At 41.8% G+C, this 22294-nt stretch overlaps 1 protein-coding gene and 1 long non-coding RNA gene across 2 annotated transcripts in view; one reads left to right on the top strand and one right to left on the bottom strand.

Annotated features, from left to right (window-relative positions):
* LOC120718167 (alpha-tectorin-like) overlaps positions 1-3730 on the top strand; it is a 38305-nt gene extending 34575 nt beyond the window's left edge. The window contains exons 15-20 of the mRNA XM_040006566.1: positions 1638-2033; positions 2131-2414; positions 2490-2764; positions 2852-2971; positions 3143-3327; positions 3416-3730. Of these exons, the coding sequence (XP_039862500.1) occupies positions 1638-2033; positions 2131-2414; positions 2490-2764; positions 2852-2971; positions 3143-3327; positions 3416-3607 (1452 nt within the window). The 3' untranslated portion in view covers positions 3608-3730. The remainder of the gene's footprint in view (positions 1-1637; positions 2034-2130; positions 2415-2489; positions 2765-2851; positions 2972-3142; positions 3328-3415) is intronic.
* Positions 3731-12753: 9023 nt separating this feature from the next.
* Positions 12754-22068, bottom strand: LOC120718199. The gene is made up of 4 exons (XR_005692408.1): positions 21712-22068; positions 21657-21662; positions 21019-21023; positions 12754-12764 (listed from the first exon to the last, which is right to left on the bottom strand). It is a non-coding gene; the product is annotated as an uncharacterized LOC120718199 (long non-coding RNA).
* Positions 22069-22294: the final 226 nt, after the last annotated feature.

The following is a 22294-nucleotide window of genomic DNA, read 5'->3' as shown; positions in this document are numbered from 1 at the left end:
ATGAGCTTGCCTCCTACAAGTTGTGCCTCCATCTCTTGTGTCCAGATCACACGCTGCACTGCCGTGCTGCTCCACCTTTTCTCTTTCATTTCTGTGTTTGTGCGTGCGCAGTGTGATAGGCGACGGGATTTCAAACTGGTTTAATTATCATGCGACCATACGATTGATGATTGGGAGCTGGTCGTGAGGTGTTAACTGCTTTTCGTTACCCCATGTATACTACACGATGCACACACGATTAAGGGCAAGACTCGGGCCGATCCCCAAAACGGTTGCACGACTGAAAAATCGTCTCAAAATGGGCCAAAAATCGCACAGTGTATGGCCAGCTTTTGGAGGCTAGCTCCAAACAAACATCTGCAGCTTGGCAGTGTATACAGCACTATAATGACCAGACCTAATTCTTTTGAAAACCGTACATCTTTCCACAGGTCTCAACTTCATCAGACATCACCTAGACACAGAGCTGGGTGAGGCCAGCACAAACAGCAGCCTAACCGACAAAGATGATGGATCCATGGGGTCAGGAAAGCCAGAAGCAGTGGAACTGGAGAGGTACCTTTCATGTCCATTCACTGGAGGTGTGGATATATTGCATGGCATTCCTCAGATCAAGAAGCTGTTGATCAAAGTCAATACAGCTCTTCCTGCATCTGCAGCCTGTGAGAGACTTTTTAGTCATGCAGGACTCCTGTTCACTGCTAAACAGTCACAGCTTCACAGAAAGAACCTTGAGAGCAAACTGCTGCTGAAGCTGAACCATCATTTCACTTACTGAAGAAACAATTTATGGTAAAGTGAGCCATACACATATGTACATCCACATAGTGGAAATTTGTATTTGTCTTTTATAATTAGTTTTAGTCTGATTTCAGTGTTTATTTGTGAGTGTAGTTTTTACATTTTTACATATTACATTGTGTTAATCCACTGTCTATACTTCAGAGTATTTTAGTATACAAAGAACATTTTATAGTTTTGTTAGAATGTCTATTCCTGTGGAATTTTAGCACAGATGTGTTGTGTGTGTGTGTGGTGTTTTTTTTTTGTTTTTTTTTTGTTAATTCCTGCTGTCCGCCTTGGGAATAAACTTCCTGATTATACCTGTTGCATCTCTGTGTCATTTGTTTCTGATTTACTTAATCCCTCCTTGTATTTAAAAGAACCACCCCTAGTATGACATTCTGGCGCATCAGCTGTAGTCTGTTATGTTGAAGTTGCCTCATTCTAATGTTTTCTCTGAGGCTGCTGTAAATGCGAATATATTTACTGTGTGTTTTGCTTGAAAAAGATTTACGTTGTGAAAAACTGAAATCTTGAAATTAGAATTGATGTGCCTTATTTTGTGGATCTTTTTACATATACATGTATTCCCTTTGAAAATACTAAAATTTGTATATTTATTTATTTTTGTTTGTCTCATAGCATTTATTTATAAAATAAATCGGACAAACAGTTACTCGCTACTTACTCAGTACTTGAGTAGCCTTTTCACCAAGTACTTTTTTACTCTTACTCGAGTAACTTTTTTTGACGACTACTTTTCACTTTTACTTGAGTAATAATATTTTAAAGTAATGATACTCTTACTTGAGTACAATTTTTGGATAAGCGACCCACCTCTGTGTGGTTCACAGGCTGGCGAGTCCTTCTGGACAGACGGTTGCTCCCAGAGATGTGAATGTCACGCTCCAAATGACCTGCGATGTTCTGCCTCGTCTTGCACTCCTGAACAGCAGTGCTCCATCAGAGACGGCCAGCTGGGCTGTTACGATGCCATGTCCACCTGCACAGTGTGGGGGGATCCACACTACATCACCTTTGATGGCGCAGTGGCTCATTTCCAGGGAACTTGCTCCTACATCATCACTGAGAGCACGAACCATGGCACTAACGAAACACAGTTACAGGTGATAGCCACCAACAATCACCGTGGAAACAATCGTGTATCATTTGTGTCTGCAGTGGACATATATCTCTCAAATCATCCAGAAAGTGTGCACATCAGGATCGGACCCAATAAAAGAGTAACGGTAAACTATCTATCACTTTTAAGATGAACAGCATTCTACTTTGTCTAATCTGCACAAAAGTAACAACACACACTTATTGCATCTCTTGTCCTCTCAGGTAAATGGAAATGATGCTTCTCTTCCCACTACAGTGGGAATCTTAGCTCAGGTGGTAAGGCAGGGAAGCTACATAGTGGTTGATGCCTCTGACTTGCTAGTCCAGTTTGATGGTCAGAGCACTTTACTGGTCAGACTGGGCCAAAACCGTCATGACAGAGTCACAGGGATGTGTGGAAACTCTAACAATGATCCTTCAGATGACAAAGTCTTACCCAATGGCACACTGGCACAAAATGATAATTATTTTGGACACAGCTGGAAGTCACCCACCAGCCAACCAGGGTGAGTTGCAATGGAAATCTCTATTGATGCTTCAACAAGGCAGTAGCTGATGGCAGTATGATTTGTCTTTTCCAGATGTGGCTCCACTGATGAAGATGATGATGGACTGATTGACTGTATTTTTAGAGAAGAATACTCCCAACTCTGCAGTGTCATCACCAACACCACCGGCCCATTCAGCACCTGCCACCTGCACTCTGACCCCGAGCCATTTTTCTCTTCCTGTGTCTACGACCTCTGCCTCTACACTCCAGCCAATGGCATGCTGTGTTCCGCTGTCTCCGCCTATGAGAAAACCTGCTCTGTTCTGGGGCTAGACATCCCTGACTGGCGCTCTGCTTTGCATTGTGGTATGTTTGCACTGCTCAAATTAGACATTTAATAAAAATTTAAATCATTGCAATTCATCACTGACGATCCTTTCTCTGTGTCTGCAGATGAGTCAGACCCCTGTGAAAAGCTGGACTGCACAGAGCACGAGTGGTGTGGTGAGAAGGACGGTGTCTATGGCTGCTTCTGTGATGAGCACCACCATCGGCCAAACAATGAGAGCTACGGTGCGGGCTAACTAAAACCTTCAGCAGTATCTGTAGTGTATTTATTGCATTAGTCAGCCTTTATATTAAGCAGTCAAGTCAACAAATGTCTTTCAAATCAGTATTGATGACTCAGCTTTAAAAAAAAATCATGCCATAACGAGTCAGATTGTATTTCTCTTTCCTTCTTAGACTCGTCCATCACTTGTGTCAGTAGTTCTGGCACTATATCTCTGTCCCGCTGTCAGCTGTTTGAGGCTGGCTTCCACTCTGATGCCCTCCATCTTCGAGATGAATCCTGCAACGGGACTCTTGAGGATGGTCGACTGGTTTTCCACTTCAACAATGATGACCAGCTTTGTGGGACAATGCTGAGGGTGAAATTAGTACATTGAAGGAAGCTTCTGGGCAGCATTTTTAAATTTTGAATATATGCCTAAAATGTTTTGTCTTCTTACTCTTAAGAGCAACGGGACCCACTTCAGTTATCAGAACACCATCAGCGGGGATGTGGACCCTCATGATGGCCTCGTAAGTCGTGAGAAGAGCATCCACCTGCATTTCTCCTGTGACTATCCTTTGACCGAGGCACTGTCTATGGATGTTAGTTATATGACATTGTGGTTGCTACTTTTTCAAAGGTACATAGCTCGCTGAGCTTTATAGAAATCTCAGTGTTTGATTGTCTTCATGACTAAATGACCATGTGAATCACCATAATTTTACCCTGTCTTTGTTTAATAAAAACATTGTTCTAATGTGATCATTTTTTTGTACACCCACTCTGTCACCTTAATTTGTTTTGATCATTTCCAATTACTATCTGTAATATGTTCTAATTGGTGGTTGAACACTTTTATATGTAATTTCTTCTAGGCTGTATCACCCTATCTTTGTAATGCTGTTTATAATAAATTTACTTAAGAGTTAGAGTGCTTTTCTATTAATGCATTAATTGTGTATTTCCCTCATTTGTGTTACATATTTTTGTATATATTTTGCTACAAACTGCACACACACCAAGTCCCTACTGGGACCCTGGCTTCCACTTCCCTTTGACCAGAAACAGAAATTTAGAAATGGAAATAGATGAAATATCACGATAAAATATGGGTAAAACGCGCATGCGCGGTGCCTTTGTTTTCATACACACATGGCCAAAAAAGCACGGCCGCAACGGAGAATGAAAAGGGGGAAAGCAGATTGTTGAGTGAAATGGATGAACCAGAATTGTTTTTTTAAAAATGGTGCAGCTTCACTGGTTTGGTGTTTGTCCGTCAGATACACAACAAAGCACATTTTTTTGTAGAACATTCAAGGGGGCCATCATTATTGCTGTATTTGTCGGACTAAGGTGCTCGTAAATCTGGGAGTAATCTGGGTCCTAAACTCCGCCCCTTCAGGTCCCCTTCAGGTCCCAAAGTCAAACAAACACTGCAGCATCACTGAGAGTTAAAAGCTGTCTAAATTCTTTCATCTTTAATAAAACGATCAGCATTGCTGCTTTATCAGGTGTAACTATGAAGTTTAACATACAGGCATCCATGAAAACAGAATTTATTACATTTAACGGAGTTAGAAGTTAGCGGAAGTTAGCTCGCTAGTTTCGCTAGTTACCTAAGCATGATATAGCATGTTCTGACCAGAAGTGGGTCGAGTATCCAAAAATTGTACTCAAGAGTAGCATTACTTTAAAATATTATTACTCAAGTAAAAGTGAAAAGTAGTCTTCAAAAACGTTACTCGAGTAAGAGTAAAAAAGTACTTGGTGAAAAGACTACTCAAGTAGCAAGTAAATGTCTGATTTATTTTATAAATAAATGCTATCAGACAAACAAAAATAAATAAATATACAAATTTTAGTATTTTCAACAGGAATATATGTAAAAAGATCAACAAAATTTTTTCCAAATTTCAGTTTTTCACACCATCAAGCTTTTTTCACCAATACCTACAGTAAATAATATAAACATATAAACAGTGCAAACAATTTCCAGTGACAAGATATGCTGTAAACTTTATATTCATTTTTGCTCCAAATGGCACAGCAGCCTCAGAGAAAACATTAGAACAAGGCAACTTCAACATATGTTCATACGGCAGCTCAGTTTACCAGAAATTGTATGGGTGTGCATTTATTTCTGCATATTTAGCAAAAATGTGCAATTTCTTCACTCAGTGAAGTGATGGTTAAGCTTCAGCAGCAGTTTGCTCTCAAGGTTCTTTCTGTGAAGCTGTAACTGTTTAGCAGTGAACAGGAGTCCTGCATGACTGAGAAGTCCTCCAGAAGCTCCAGATGCATGAAGAGCTGTATTGATTTTGATCAACAGCTTCTTGATGTGAGGAACGCCATGCAATATATCCACACCTCCAGTGAATGGACATGAAAGGTACCTCTCCAGTTCCACTGCTTCTGGCTTTCCTGACCCCATGGATCCATCTTCTTAGTCGGTTAGGCTGCTGTTTGTGCTGGCCTCATCCAGCTCTGAGTCTAGGTGATGTCTGATGAAGTTGAGACCTGTGGAAAGATGTATGGTTTTCAAAAGAATTAGGTCTGGTCATTATAGTGCTGTATACACTGCCAAGCTGCAGATGTTTGGCAAGAAGATTTGATCACACTGGAGATGTTTTTTACTAACTCTTGTAGAAAAACAAAATCCTGTCATTCATATCCCGCACAAACGGTTTGCAATGAATTCCAGATTAAGTTTAAAATAAGAATGCGTGCAAGGCTAAGCAGTGCTAGCCAATAGATCCTCCTGTTTGGCTGTTACTCTGGGAAAAGACGAGAAAGACATTGATGGAAGCCATGACTGGAGCTGCGATGTAGCCTATATAATATTTATATTGTACGAATGTGATAATTATGTATATTGTAATGACGTGATATTATATTGTTCAAACGTGAAAGGTATATTGTACTAACATGATAGTATATTGTACAAACATGAAAAGTATATTGTTAGAACAATATACTTTTCTATTTTTCTTTTGGCTGGGTGGCAGCTCTACGCTTCCGTATCCGAGGCTTTTCAATGTGGCCTCACAAAATTGTGACGACTACAACAACCATGAAAAGAGTTGGATGGACACTGCTGCTCAATTGCAGCTGCCTGGTCAATGTTTTTCATTAGTAATTTAGCAAAGTTGATGGTGGTGGTGTGTGTGCGTCTGTAAGACAGAGAGAGGGAGAGCGAGAGACAGATTTTGTATGATAAGCTTCATGTTATGGACGCACAGTTTGAGCACTCAGGTCGCATCAGAGCATCAGGCCGTATAGTGTGAGACCCTGCATCGTGACCTATGAACTTCTAACCCCTGCGATTCAATTGTACAGTTTGAGCAGGAGCGAAATAACGCGACTCAAAAAAAAAATCACACAGTGTTTGCCCAGCTTAATGCAGACTGTTTAAACTAAACAAGCTGCTTTTTCACATAATAAATCCTGCCAGCCGCAGTATTGCCTTCTGTTTTAACAGTTAAAGCAGTAGAGACGAGCTGTTTGCATGCGCGTTGAACTCTAGCGTCATTAACCAGGCTAGCTGTTAGCTTATAGCTCACGCTAGCTAACCAGCGAGCAGTTAAAAGGACAGCCGAAGCTGCACAAAAAACCCACAAACTTGTCTCACTTTTCCACATAAAAGTTAACGTGAAGGTTCCTGATGGTTAGAGACAAATGCAGTTGCATGGTAGGATGCTGTAAACGGACCAAACTTCAGCCAGGAGAACAACTGAGGTAATCCATCCACAATACGAAGTTAGTCATTAATTGTCAATGGAAAATTGTACTTAGTAGTCAGTATAATCTTTTAATAATATAAGTTTACATATGGTAGTGATAGGATGTGCGATCCTTAATACGGTAGTCTGCAAAAGCTTTGCGTGCATTCCAGAGTGCTCTGGCATTCACACACACATCCTGGGAGCTTGGGAAAGGTCGTACCTTGTCTTATTGTTTTACGGTAGGATTAACGTAGCTATGTCGGTTTTAGTCTAAATGCCCTTTTTTACATATAGATGAACTGTTGGATTTTCCAGACCAGCAGGTTAAGGGAAGTCGTTTATGGGGTCACACTCTGACACACACACGCACACACACATACATATACACCTCCACATTCCAATGTAAGGAAGAAACGCCCACTGAAGTATAAATAAAGACAAGGGAAGTCTCTCAGTGCGAGTCTCTGAGCCTCACTCTTGTGCGTGCGCTCTGGTGACTGCCCTTGCTAGCAAGAAAATCTGTGTGTTTCTCCTCTCTGATTCTCTGCTGAAGAAGTGTTTTAGAATATATCTCTTAACATTAATATACTGCAACAACATGGGAATAGAGCAGCTGTGATAGAATACAGCATTAATGAATGAATGGTACAGAAGTGGAGGAAGCAAGAAGAATGAGTTGAACAAAGTTTATCTGACTGCTTTGTTCCGCTTAATGTGCCTTATAATCCCGTGCACTTTATGGTCCGAAAAATACGTATTTGACTTTTTTATTTGGCACACTGCAGTTTAATGTTGCAAAGCTCCTCTTTTTAACTTAGTGGATATTATAAATGGTTATGCTCAGGATATGTCAGCCCATTTCTACTGGAAATGCCTTTTGGTTACACTTTCAGCAAGGAATTTGCATTTGCATTGTTAAATGTTTATATAGCTTTAATGCACATAAAAACAGCTGCTTATTTAAGTGAAAATAAATGGATGGGGTTTTTTTGTGCTAGTAAAGTTTTGGAGTTGTATTTTGTCTCGCAGAAATTATATCGTCAGTTATATTGTTATTGCAAATTTTCAAATATATATCGTGATATATATATTTTTGGCCATATCGCCCTGCTCTAGTTCAGACGCAGGGAATTGATGAGCGGCAGATCTCCACTATTCTGGACTCTTGCTGGGCAACGCCTGTTAATGATGCCAGCTACCCCGTGCGCTGGGATCTGATCACCACACAGTAAAGACATTGTCTTAACTTTTCTTTTCTTTTCTTGTCTTTTGTGATGGGTGAACTTTAATCATCTTCTTATCATAACTAAGTTGTTTGCACATTAACACTGCAACTTTCACATTATGCTGTTACCTAGGTGTCCTGATCCAGCAGATGGCACAGTAGAGCTGCTTCAAAACGGCGTCTCCACCGTAGCCCGTTTCTCATTCAGGATGTTCACCTTTACCAACTATACCACTTTACCAAACGCGAGACAAGTACTCTTGGACTACGAGTGTGGATACTAATGTGGATGCTGATGTTAAATGACAATGATAATAAAAACAATATGACAACCTAATTTAATTGGGGAATGTCTATTTATTTACAAATTTTAGCATAAATAAAATATTAATCTTGCATCTTTTAGCAATAAAAGGAAAAATTTTCATTTTTGTCAATGTCTAGCTTTAGTAGTGATTAAAAAAAACAATGTGACAACAATGAAACATTCATTTTGTCATCTTTTAGCAATAATAGAGAAACTTTTTTTAGTAGTCATAAAGTGAACAAGTTTTAATGTCATCTTTCAATGTCATCTGGAACCAGGTGTGTCCCAGTGGAAGGCTGTGGCTGCCAATATGATGAATTCTACTATAATGGCTTGGTAACAATAAATACATGGTGTACTTTGCTATTAACTTTGATCATTCTTTCTCCTTTAGTTAAATTTTCTCACACAGGCTGGCGAATCCTTCTGGACAGACGGTTGCTCCCAGAGATGTGAATGTCACGCTCCAAATGACCTGCGATGTTCTGCTGCATCTTGCACTCCTGAACAGCAGTGCTCCATCAGAGACGGCCAGCTGGGCTGTTACGATGCCATGTCCACCTGCACAGTGTGGGGGGATCCACACTACATCACCTTTGATGGAGCAGTGGCTCATTTCCAGGGAACTTGCTCCTACATCATCACTGAGAGCATGAGCCATGGCTCTAATGAAACCCAGTTACAGGTGATAGCCACCAACAATCACTGTGGAAACAACCGTGTGTCATTTGTGTCTGCAGTGGACATATACCTGTCAAATCATCCAGAAAGTGTGCACATCAGGATTGGACCCAATAAAACAGTAACGGTAAACACTAAGCACTAACACTATTTGGTGCCTGCCACCTGCACTCTCACCCTGAGCCATTTTTCACTTCCTGTGTCTATGACCTCTGCCTCTACACTCCAGCTAATGGCATGTTGTGTTCTGCTGTCTCAGCCTATGAGAAAACCTGCTCTGTTTTTGGGCTAGACATCCCTGAATGGCGCTCTGGTTTGCTGTGAAGTAAGTTTGTGCTGAACAATTAAGTGATGTCTTCATCATAGAGCTTGTCAGTTTTCTTTGAAAGATTGGCTTTCTTTTATTTGATCCTTGTCCCTATGCCTCTGTAGAGGAGTCTGACCCCTGTTAACAGCTGGACGCAGAAGGGGCGAGACCACCAGCAAGGAGTTTACATCTACAGGGAGGGTGTGGCTCAAGTGGTAGCATGGGTTTTCCAACACTTGGAAGGTTGTTGAACTCCAGATTCCTCCACTCCACATCCCAAAGTATCCTTGGGCAAGATACTAAATCCCAAGTTACTCCTCATGCATCCACTGGTGTGTGAGCCTGTGAATGTTTGAAAGCACGTAGGCATTGATAAAATGTGCTGTATGCACAAATTAATGTGTGGGTGATTGGGTGAATGAGACAGAAACAGATTTGAGTGCTGAGTAGAAAGATGCAATATAACTACCAGTCTGTTTACTACTTGTCAAAGCTACAGTTTTTTGAGAGGGGTGGGGGTTGTCACACATCAGTGTTACATATTTTAATGTTCATGGATGTTAAATTGCAAATATCTACAGCTAGCACAGCATTCGCAGCTAAATGTAAACGCTCTACATTGTAAGCTCATAGTTTACATCTGTAAAAATGGAAGTGAACTGGATTCACTATTAAAATGTAAAATTTTTATTTTTGGGAAGCTCTTGAGATAAAATGATAGATAAAACATATTTACAATCATTTGGTAATCAACTCATTTTTAGCATTATTATGTGTTTTATAGCATCATTAGGAAGAAGATTGCAACCGGTCAAGGACAGTACAGCATGAGAATGATCCCCTTCCAAGACCCTGGCTTCCGCTTCCCCTTCAGGAGTGACACAAACATAGAAATGGAAATAGATCAGAGGTTAAATGTGGAGGTGCAAACAGAAGGAGTGGATCAAAGCCAGATCTCCACCGTTCTGGACTCCTGCTGGGCCACACCAGTCAACATGCCAAACTACCCCATCTGCCCATCTTGTTACTGCAGAGTAAGAGAAGTTCACCTTGTCTTAGCATACTTTATTAAAAACTTGAAAGAATTAGCCCCAGACAGACCTCTCCTCGGTTTCTCCACCAATTCTTCCTCATAATGAATTCTGCTACTTTGCTTTATAATCTGGGATATTTAAACGTCTTCCAGGTGTCCCAATGAAGCCGATGGAACAGTAGAGCTGATTCAGAACGGCATCTCCACTGAGGCCTGATTCTCCTTCAGGATGTTCACTTTTACCAACTATTCATCCATTTACCTTCATTGCCGGGTCCACCTGTGTCTTTTGAGATACAATTGTACAGCTGTATGTACCAATGTTTTTAATTCGTATTGTTTTCATTTTTATTGGTTTTCATTCTTGTGTACAAATTTGAAACTGTTAAATCAGCAGAAGCCTATAAACATTTTTTTTCCCCCTCAGCGCTGTTACCTGGGCTACCACAGGCGAGTCCGGAGGGACACATCTTTTCATGACACTTCATCCATCTCACTTGGACTGCTTGTTCCAATTCCAGGGAGCAGAGGTACATTGAAGCTCTCATGTCTCCTCACCTGTACTCTTATAGATGACATAAAGTTTATGGACACATTAAATGTAACCTTTGGTTCTTCTCTTATTGACCCAGTGATCCAGTTAAGCAGTGGTCAAAGTCAGTTGACACTTCTGCTGGCCCTGCTAGCCAGTTTGATCCTAGCCAACATGCTGGTAACCCTGCTGGTCAAACAGCTTGCTCCTAAAACTCTGGTATAGAAACAAACCAAAACTTTGAAGATCAAAAATTATCCATATTTTTTTTTTGTAATTATTCATTATTCACTTACTTTTCACTGGTATTTTTCATCTAAGTGTTTTTTTTTTCTTGAGGTGTGTTTCTGTACTTGTGGTAAGGTGTCCAGTAAGTTGGCTTTAAATCTAAATGACAAGATTAACCTGTTCTTGGTTTCTGTGTGCAGATTTTTATAATTAAATCTGTCACAATTAACATAATGATGTGTAATCAAGGGCAAATCAAAAGGACAGTTGGTTTCAGTCGGTTTCCCCAGCCTAAAAAGAGTGCCATTCAGACAACAATGACCTGTTCTTATTCTACTTATAATTATCTCCTGCCTATTTATTCCTCTATTTCTTGTAACTTCTACTGTGTTTTGCACTCTATATGAATGTCTCCCTTTTACTTCATTATCCCATGGCATTTTCCATAAATTCTTACTTTCTTTCCAAACTATACTTGTCCCTTCAGATTTCGACAACGGAATCTGAATATCAACATCTACTTTTTTAATAGCTTCTTTAGTCAACCTATCTGTTCATTCATTACCCACAATACCTATATGAGCCAGAGTCCACATTATTAATATATATTTTTTTCACACAATCTATGATGAGCAAAAATAACTTCATACAGAATTTGCTGGTGGCTACTTGTGTTTCCATTTTCAATGCTTAACAATGCTGACGATGAATCACTACATATTATTATTTTTGAAATTCTACTGTCTTCCACCCATTCTAAAGCCAAATAATATTGTGCATAACTCTACTGCATATATATTCCAGAATGATAACTGCCACACTAGTTGCTTCAGTTTTTGGATCTTTCAATCCATCTGTAAATAGTCACTGTACTTGTTCTGCACTTGATTATAAAATTCTTGACAAATATCTGTTGTCATTTTTCTCTTCTTAATATCCGATAATGATCTATCTATTTTAATGTATTTCCATGTAGGCCTTAAACCCACCCAACCCACCCAAAACTATTTTTAAAATCTTTTCCTCTTTCCCAACACTTTCCTAACAGGAGGATTTTTATTATGACCTTTCAAATTTATCCAATCGTTAACCATTAACTGTTGCCTTCTAATATATAGTGGTATTTCTCCTTATTCGACTTCAGAGCAATTTTTTCCTTCTTCTTCTTCTTCTTCTGACTTTTATTGGCGGTTGGCAAACAACAAAATGGTGCATTACCACCACCAACTGGTATGGAGCGTGGACTGGAACGTCGATAAAAAAAAAACTAAAAAAAAACCCCTCAAATCCTCCCAAACAATTTAGTGTCTTTTACAAACTGTAATAAGGCCTGTTAACTTTCACTTCTTGACTACTTTTGCAGTAATTCAATAAGATCCAGTTTCATTTTTATGCTGCTGAGGTTTTGGGTCAGTTGTCTTCTCTCCACCTGATACTTCTGACAGTGTAATATAACATGTTCTATAGTTTCCTCTTCTCCACATTAGCCACATTTCCCTGTATAATGTTTCCCTATCATGAATACTGTAGTGTTCAAACCAGTATGTCCAAATCTTATTCTATTTTTTTTTTGTTGTTGTTCTTTGTTTTTTTTTTGTTTTTGCCTGGCCCGTTTGGCTCTTTTGCCATCAGAATTATTGCCTAAAGACGAAGAAAGATGCCCAACGGATTTACTTTACCAAATGGACCATCCCAGCCTTGCCATAATGGTCTATTTGATTCACCTTTTATTGTTTATTTTATTTTATTTTCACTTGCTAAATACGGGACAGACTTGACTGGGGAAAAGAAAGGGGAGAAAGAAAGAGGGAAAGAAAAACAGCGGGGAAGAGGGACGGGGGAGAAGGGGCAAAAAACAAAAACCAACAAAATAAGCAGACAAAAAATACATATATCAATCACCTGGATCACCTGTTGAGAAAGAAAAAACAGAAAACAAGCAGAAGGAAAAAAAAAGAGCAACATAATAAACAACATCACGATGATCTATGGGAATATAACAGTAAATACTAAATATTGTGCAGCACGTAAGATCGACAGCGCACAGTGTGCTTTGAGATAGGAGCCAAAAAGGGTGTAGTTTGTGTGTGTGAGCACCCGTGTGTACACCTGTGAGCATGAGCGCGCTTGTATTTAAATGATCTGCTAGAGGGTGTGGGGGAGCCACAGCCCCGTCCTCCAGGGCATGAAGCAGGTATGGAGGAGATCAAAACTCCAGACATCCAGAGGCCCTCAGAACACAAGAGACCAAGGAAGACCAACAGAGGGGCAGCCGCGCCACTGTCCCAGAAAGAGCTGAGGAGAGCCCCAGATGAGAGGTCACTCAGCAGCCGCGGAGCAGAAGCCAGGGGGGGTTGCAGTGACGTGCCCGTGAGCTCCGCCGGCAGCCAGCTGTGCCTGAGTGACCGAGCCCCAGGCCGAGAGGCTGAGGGCACCCCACCCCCGAAGTGGCCCGAGCGAGCCCCAGGCTCCAGACCCCGACAAGCAGCCACCAAGGAGTGAGCCGGTGTGTACCTGGACGCCGACCCCCGGACACAAAGAACCACCAACGCACCGATGTCTGAGGGCGTCTGCCACTGGCAGGGGAAGTGGTGGGGGAGATAGTCCTCCATACCTTGGAGGGCCTGAGATGTCCCCAGAGAGGTGGCGTCTGATACCCAACCTGACATATAGACACAGACATACAGGCACACACAGATACAGACATCCATTCCCACCCTCATGCTCTCATATGCAATTACTCAACACTCACCCAACGTGGAGACAGACATAAAGAGACACTGTACACACAATCACACTCCCCAAGCGTACTCTATACCCCAGGTCTAGGTACCCTTGCCCCTGGAGGGGGAAACTGCACCCAGACCCAGGTAGTGTTACCCTTTTCCCTGCGGTGGGGAGAAGCAGACCGCCCCGACTCGGCAGCAGCAGGGAGGCCCCACATTCCAGACCCCAATCGGACGGCCAACTCCTCCTCCCAGACCCCCCGCCCCAACAGGTCGCAGAGAACGGGGGTGTGTGAAGACTCCAAACCTCCCTCCGCCCGCTCATATGTAGTGTTGATGCATGTGTGTTCTAAGGTGCATTTAAAACCCAGGAGGGCATGGAGCTGCCTGCCAGAGAGCAGCAGGTAAGCGCATAGCCCCTCCTGATGGCCCTCAATGTCTACATGTATTTAAAATTGAGAGGTGGGCAACGACGCCAGGGGTGAGGTTGTACACCCTGATGGTCTTTTGGATTCCGTGTAGCGTGCCCACCCCCAAGGTCCTATATGTATGTGTTATGAGAGTGTGAGTAATGTGAATGTCTAAGTTGTGGGATAAAATTGAGGCACAGGCAGCCAGAAGGGGACAGAGGGGGGGGATGCCTCCCCTGCACCCTGGTGACACACCTTTACCCCAAGGCCCTGCATGTGTGGGTGATTGTGGTGGAGCGGGAAGAGGGAGGCAGCTGGAGATGGGGAGGGAAGGAAGGGAGGGGCAAGTGACCCCTCCCTGGGGCCAGCTCCCCCGCTGACCCCAATAGGCACCCCCATACTCTGCAACCCACGAGGGAAAGGGGGCCCAGGCCCATCCGGACCGGGGCCCAGTTCAGCAGCGCCGCCTGGCCCCACAGAGCCCGACACAGCCCACCCAACCCCACCACAGAGAAAACTGCACCCACCCCGTCATACACTCATCTTCCAGACTACACAAGACAATAGATGCCCAGGCTGAGATCTTCCTCCACCTCTCCTTTATCTCCCCCTCCTGCAGAGTGAGTTCCTGAAGAGAGAAGACCACCTGCAAGATGTAACAGCCTCCCCCACCCGTTGAAGAGCCCCCCCAGGTGGCTCGATGCACTGGCGGCACCCGATGCAAGGGCTGGGCCCCCATACACCCACCCGCCCACAACCCCGGCAACACACCAACCAGGACCCAAGCCCCCAAGGCCCAGCCAGGGCCCCAGCCCAGAGACGGAGCACCCCCAGAACCCCACGCCCGTCCCGGACCCACCCAGGGGCAGCCAGGCTACCAGGTCAGTAACCCACATCCGTCAGCACAGACCCTCCCCTAGCCCCGCTGCATGCAGCCACGAGGAAACTGTCACCTAAGAGCCAACAGAGCCCTTAATAGGCCATGACCGCAACCCCGGGTTGAGCCCTCCAAGGAAGATGGTCCTGGGGAATCCCCCGATGCCCCAAGCCTGTCCCTACCCCCACACCAATCACAACAGCGAAGGTGGGACCAAACTATAACCCCCCCACCCCCACTAGGTGATGGAGCTGATCAAAGGAGCCCAGAGCAATTGATCTGATGTGGTGGCAGAGGCTGTATCAAGACTAATGTAATCTAATAGATAATTTCTATATTGGTTAGAATTAAGATTATTTTTATTTTTCCAGTTGATGAGGACTGTTTTCTTGGCTATGCATAGGGCAGTGAAAACCATATGGGCTATATTGTTATCTGTAGTGACATTATCTAAGCTGCCCAACAAACACACTAAAGGGGAAGTTGGAATGTTACATTTCAGACACTTTGATAAGTCTTCACATATCTCGCGCCAAAACTTTTGAACTGGTGGACAGAACCAAAGAGCGTGGATATAATTGTCCGGTGAATTGGTTTGGCAGTGTGAGCAGTTGTTGGTAGACGTAAAGCCCATCTTGAACATCCGATGACCTGTATAGTGCACTCTATGTAGTATTATATATTGAATTAATTGAAGACTGGGATTTCTGATTAGATGAAAGGTTTTTAAGCAAATCTGAGACCAGAAGTTTTGGTCTAAGTTAACTGATAAATCCACTTCCCATTTTGCAATAGGAAGTGATATTGATTCATCTGTTTTAGAAAGCATTCTGTATATTTTGGAAAGTGATTTTGGGGTTTTAAGAGTAAGAAATTGAACCACACTTGGTGTTTGTAGTTCAACTCGACCCGGTTTAAATTTCTTTTTTACTATGGATTTAATTTGTTGATATTCTAAAAATCTTTTCTTGTTGATCCTATTTTGTGTAACTAGTCTGTCAAATGGAATAAATTCTGTTCCTACTAATATATGTTTTAAGTATTTGATTCCTTTACCACTTCAATCTGGAAAGTTTATCATATTATTGTTTTGTAATATGCAGTGTTGGGTAAGTTACTTTAAATTAGTAACTTAGTTACATTACTAGTTACTCCTGTCAAAAGTAACTCAGTTACTTCAAGTTACTCGTTACTTTTGAAGTAACTAGTTACTAGGGAAAGTAACTTTGGTTTTACCCAGAATTCTCTTATTAATGTGTTGCTTCCCTAACTGGATACCCAGCAAGGATGCCAGTCTTCTAGCTTGCTTACATGTTAGCACTATCCTGCCACAAGTACACTGTGCCACCTAATGGCCTGAACCTAAAATAGTTAAAATGGCAGTGTAGTAGTGCGAGTGCAAGTCAATGATGAAATGAATGAAACTAAATTAGAAATTAACAAAGTTTGTTTTATGTGTCACTTTTTTATCTGTGTGTTTTAATCTATTTCTAATGTTTCAACCCTCTACAAATGCAAACTCATCATTCTCGGGTTGTTACAGCAGTGTCTAATCATTGTACGTAGTATCACTAGGAAGAAGCAGTGGATCACAAAACACAACATACAGTGTGTTGAAACTTTTGAAAGATATTTATTTTTGCCATTTAAATGGACAGAAAGTATGCTTTTAGCAGTGCCAACATTAAACTGTACCTCAGACAATTTAGGACCTGTAGGTATCAAAGTAGGTATCAAAGTGCAAAAACATGTAGTGCAAAAAATGATTTAACATAAACACGGTGAGGTTTGTCCATTCTTTGTAAACTTAACTGCTGAATTCCACCAACTGGAGACCTCATGTTCAGTAATAAAAGTATTTTCAGAGAAAGAGAAGAGAAATAAAATTAATTACAAGTATGTTCAGCCCCACAAACAGAAATAAAATAAATAATAACTATTTTCAGCTTCATAAACAGTCAAACCAAAATAATATTGCCTCCATACAGGCCATGTAGATAAATAAAATATAATGGTATTTTAAGTGCTTCAGAAGCCCAAGTTTCACTTGGAAATAACCCTACTTTACCTTCTAGAGCACCACTGAAGGCAACACATCATCATCATATGAGCACTACTCAACTTTGGTTTCCATCAAACCAACGATTGTACCTCAAGAGGAGAAGCTTCTCAAACTTATGATCAGACAACTTGTTCCTCTTTGAAGTGAGAATCAGGTTTCCCAGGCTGAAAAGCCTTTCAACTGGGGCACTTGAAGGAGTGGCTGCATTAAGTTTAAGAGAGAGTTTCTTTATCATCGGGAAATGATTCAGAGAGTCTAACCCTGTTGCTCCTGATTTGAGGTACTCGGCTACCTCACCTTCAGCAGTGGAATATATGTCCTCATTCTCTTCAAAGGAGAAGAACTCATCCTCTTTGCTAGAACCCGGGTGCTGTGTTGTGTTGGTGACGCTGGTACCTGGTTGTAGCTGATCTTGCTCAGGGAGAAGTTTTCGACACTCTACCAGCAGACATGCCTTTGCGAGGTCCTTCCGCGCCTGGTCATGTAACCAACGAAGCTTAAATTTTAGTAGTGTCACAGCAGCCAGCAAAGCATCTTCACTTCCAAGGACATGTGCAAACCTTGTTTTGACTGCCTGTAATAACGACACAGTAAAAGTGCAAAAAACATTTTTGCATGAGAAAGTATGCATTGTTTCAACATTAAATTAATTAAATATTAACAGCATGCTGTAGTTTTATATAGAATGTATTTTAATTTGCAAATAGTGTGTATTTTACTACGTTGTATTTATTTTATTTATTTATTGGGGTTAAGTATCTGTAACTGTAACAGCATTCACTTGCATGTGAACAGCACAGCACAATATAAAAAGCAATTGAGTAAAACATTTCATTAAAGATAAACACAAATGAAAATATCATCTCTTACCTGGACAACTGTATCTGGTAGCCCAACAAGAATTTGCAGACCATTTTTTTATAGCCAGAGTCTTGGTCATTAGCGATTCCAGTGTAGGTAGGAGTGTGCCATAAAAACAATGGTCTTCTCCTTGAAGAATGTCCAGTGCCACAGTAAGTGGTTTCATGACTGCACAGTACTCTCTGATACACTGATGCTCCCTCTCATTGAAACATTTCAACTGTAATGTGGATGAGATTGTGTTCAGCTCCACCACAGGTATCTTTGAAATTCTCTCCAGAGCATAATAGAACGAGTTCCACCTTGTTGTGCAAGGTACTAGTAGCTTCTTTGCAATAATGTCGTCCACAATCTCAGCAACCACTGTGGAACGACTGGCCTTGTTCCACAGCCCTGCACATTTTGTGGTGGCACTTCTGTAGATGGTTTTTGTTGCAGCTTCAGACAATAGCCACTTCTCCACATCAGTGCAAGAGATAAGATTCATTGTGTGCGATGCACATCTCTGATGTGGCAGTAAAGAAATTGCATCATCAGCATCATCAGCAGCATTCTGCAGCACATCCCCAATCGAAACAAAAGTCACCTCATCCTCCTCAGATTCAGAGTCATCTGACTCAGGTGCTAGCTGGTACACTTTAAAAGCCTTGACAAAATTGGAGCCATTATCCGTTACAGTTGATGTGATTTTAAACGATAGGCCATGAGATGAGTTAATGTTGTCCAGCTCAGAGGCAATACTGTCATACGTATGTCGACCCATAAATCGCCTGCATGCCAGCGCTGCTTTCTCACGTTTCATGTTTTGTGTATTTATCCAATGCGCGGTCACACCAAGAAAACTTTTATTATGCACAGTCCAAATGTCTGCTGTTGTGGAGATGTATTCTACCATGTCAAGTGTATTTTTGAGCTCTGACTCCATGTTGGCATATTCTTGGTGTAGGAAACTGGAAAATGTCTTTCTGGATGGTGCCTTCCCAGCTCTCCCTCGCACAGGTATATGACTAATCAGTTGTCTGAAAGCATGGGACTCAACCGTTGAGATGGGTTTCATGTCTTCCACAACATACCTGGCAATCAGCCTGTGTAGCTGGGGCTGGGTGATGGACTGTGCAGCAGGCTGTCCGAAATCAAGCTTTCGTTGTTTTGCTGGAATAGCATCAACGGAGCTAGAGTCACCGACGTTGCCTTCAGGTTCTTTTTCAACTAAGTTGGTAGATGCATGCTGTTTCTGAAGATGTTTCATCAGATTAGAATTGCTAGTCTTTGATGTCGAAAGAGTTTTAGAACCTCCACAGAGAGTACAGTTCACGACAATATTCCTGTCTTTTTCCAACACAAAGGAGAAATAATGTGAATATTTCCAGGAGAGAAAACACATGCCTGGACCATCTTCGACTGCCGCCATGATTGTAGCTTACGTCACAGTGTCACGTGCCCTTTTTACGTCCAGCACGGAAACTGCAGTCGTGGTGCTTTCCTTTGTACTCGGGACTCAGAAATTCGGGACTGCAGATGAGCTGCATATGTGTAGTAGTAATTTGTTTTTGTAGAGAGCTAGCAAAACAAGCGTTTTCGAGGGCGTCGCTATATTGGAATCCAGACTTCTCCAACGAGGCTAACCAGAACACCGTTTACTCGAGTGTGACATTATTCCCAGGTTCGTGTTCCGATTTCCAAGGTAAGTTAAACGCAACACACGAAGTAACGAGTAACGACCCTATCTAAATCCCAGTAACGAGTAACGCGTTCCTGATTTTGGCATAATAACTAGTTACTGTGCTCGTTACCGCAATAATAACGTAGTTACTGTAAGGCGTTACTTAATAACGCGTTAGTCCCAACACTGGCTATAACATACATGCTTACGGTGTGAAAGGACTGCGGATGTCTTGGAGCAGAGAACCGCGTTGTATTGTTGCTTTTCTCTTATGCATAAGCAACGCCAGCCTGTCAGAAACGCTCTGTGTGGGTAGAAAATGGTCTGCACCGGCGCTGGTCCTGACGCGTAATAGCGAGGGTCTCACGCTCTGAGGAACGCTTCATATAGGACCGGGTGCTTCCAAAAACCAATAGATGGGGGCCGATAAGTCTGGGGGCAATATACATGCTAGGCATCACCTTGCTGTGCAAGTTTAAAACAATGAGGGTGGGGCACGCAGTTGCTGAGCTCCGGTGTAACTGGCCAAGATAGGCCTAAGGATCCGCTGTTGCTGGCTACTTCAGAAAATATGCGAGACCCTGCGCAACTGGTACATCTGCGGAGCTTTTACCTTCTCGAGGAATTACAAAAAAGAGCCGATACCGGCCACGTTAAACAATAGGTTGGGCCCTTGTTCGCATGGTACTCTCAACAACTAAGTGATACATCTATCTTTTGTCTTCCTATGGAATCACAACAATTAAATGTTACCTGCGTTGGGCTTTTGAAATCCTGAACAATTTCAAACAATTAACCGGCTGTTGAAAAGACGGAGCGGGTCTGTACGACTGGTTTTAGAAGTATCACTGCAGCATTTATTTTCTAAAGGGCTGAATGTTAGTTGCGACCCTCTGTTGTGTTAAAAACTACTCTGAAACCATGAAACCCCTTACGGAAGAAATTCCCGTTTGATCCGTTTTTAAATAAATAAAATGCTTGCATCACTGCATGCTGTGACATCAGAATCACAAAATGAGTGTGATTAAAACACAATTAGTTTGAAAGAGCGATACTGGCTGCTTTGGGGGAAAAGGTGACATCGTGTGCAACGTGTTTTAGAAGTAGTCCAATAGCGTTTATTTTCTAAAGGGCTGAATGTTATTTGTGACCATTTACTGTGTTAAACAACTAGCTGGCTCTGTCTCCCTCTTAGTTCAACATTCCGAAATCCCGATTTTTAAATAAAATGATCGCATCAACCCGTGAAAGAAACCCCAGTAGATGCCTAAAAACTAGTTAGATTAAAAACTAGTGGTCTGATTAAATGAAACGCTTGTGAACAGGCTGACATTGCCCATTCAGAAGAAATTCTCATTTGTGCCGTTTTTAAAATCGCTGCATGCTGAGACATTGTCAGAATCACAAAATTAGTGTGATTAAAACACTGTTACCAACACTTTTGACTAGATGTAAATAAAAAGCATTCCAGCTTTGTTAATGCACACTGTGAAGCAAAATGGCTTCCACCCCTCCACACAAAAACAAAGAATTGCTCTTAAGAACACATATGTCTGCAAAACTGAATGTTGAGACACACCAAAGCGATAAAATAGTTTAATTAAAAACCCTATGGTTTGTTTAAATTAAAACCCAGTTAAAAACACATAAACTCATATAACCTCTCTGACACCCTGTGTGTTTCCACACATGAACGCGCATGCGCACACGCACGAAACCGGTCAAACGGGTTGTCTAACCGGTTTGGTTGGCCGCCATATTGGACTAGTGCCATCTTATTACTACTCATGGACTTTTGATTTTTTATTTATCAGGGCTTTGGATGGAATTTAGAATGTTAACAATGTTTTTATTGATGTTATTTAAGCCTTAAGGTGGTCTCAGAGGCATTTAAGGAGACCACTTTGTGGTCACTTTGCTACTTTTTTAAAGCCTCCTTAATTAGCTCTGCAACAACTACAACCCTAAAACCTGCACAAGAACCTCTGGCAGAGAGTATTTGACATTTTACACATTCTGAAGACCTCTGTGACCTTTCACTCACATTTAGAAAATGTTAAAACTCTGTTACTCTCCTCTGAGGTTAATCTCTTCCTCAGCAGGATGTTTTCTTTCCACTCTGATACTTGAAGGAAACGGTTTCCAGGGCCTAATCCGTGGATCGACTTCCTTCGAGGCGTGGACGTCTATCAGCAGAGAATGTACCTTCACCTATCAGCAGAGAATGTCCCTTAGTCTGTAACACAGTCAAATATATTCTCAAGTAATATTCAAGCATGCCATTCAGCGTGTTAGTACGAGCTCGGGAGCAGCTTGGGAGAACAAGAAAACAGAGACTGCTTCAGGTTGTCTTCCCAAATTGACTCAACTTTATTCTCAAGTACAACAGTTTATATAGAGGGTAAAATTCATGAGACAGCAGATTATCAGTTTAAACCAGTACAGACCAAGATAAGGGAGCGTCTTCCTGCCCTTGGGTGAAGAAGCACCCTTTGTATAGTTTATCAGTTCAGCTACAATTGTGATTATCTCAGCGACATATTTTCAAGGCACGAAATAAAGAGTTCTTTCATTAGTGAATTCTGAAACAAACCATCTGGCCTTCAACAGGCGTCTCCTAAAAGATTTAGAAACTAATGTAGCTGAGGGAGTGATCTCTGTGGTATTTCAACCTTGTACCAGCCTGTGATTCTCACACATCAATTCTTG

Source organism: Simochromis diagramma, unplaced genomic scaffold, assembly GCF_900408965.1.
Source record: "Simochromis diagramma unplaced genomic scaffold, fSimDia1.1 OVJJ01000518.1, whole genome shotgun sequence".
Lineage (NCBI taxonomy): Eukaryota > Metazoa > Chordata > Actinopteri > Cichliformes > Cichlidae > Simochromis > Simochromis diagramma.
This window is presented reverse-complemented; position numbering and strand designations above follow the sequence as displayed.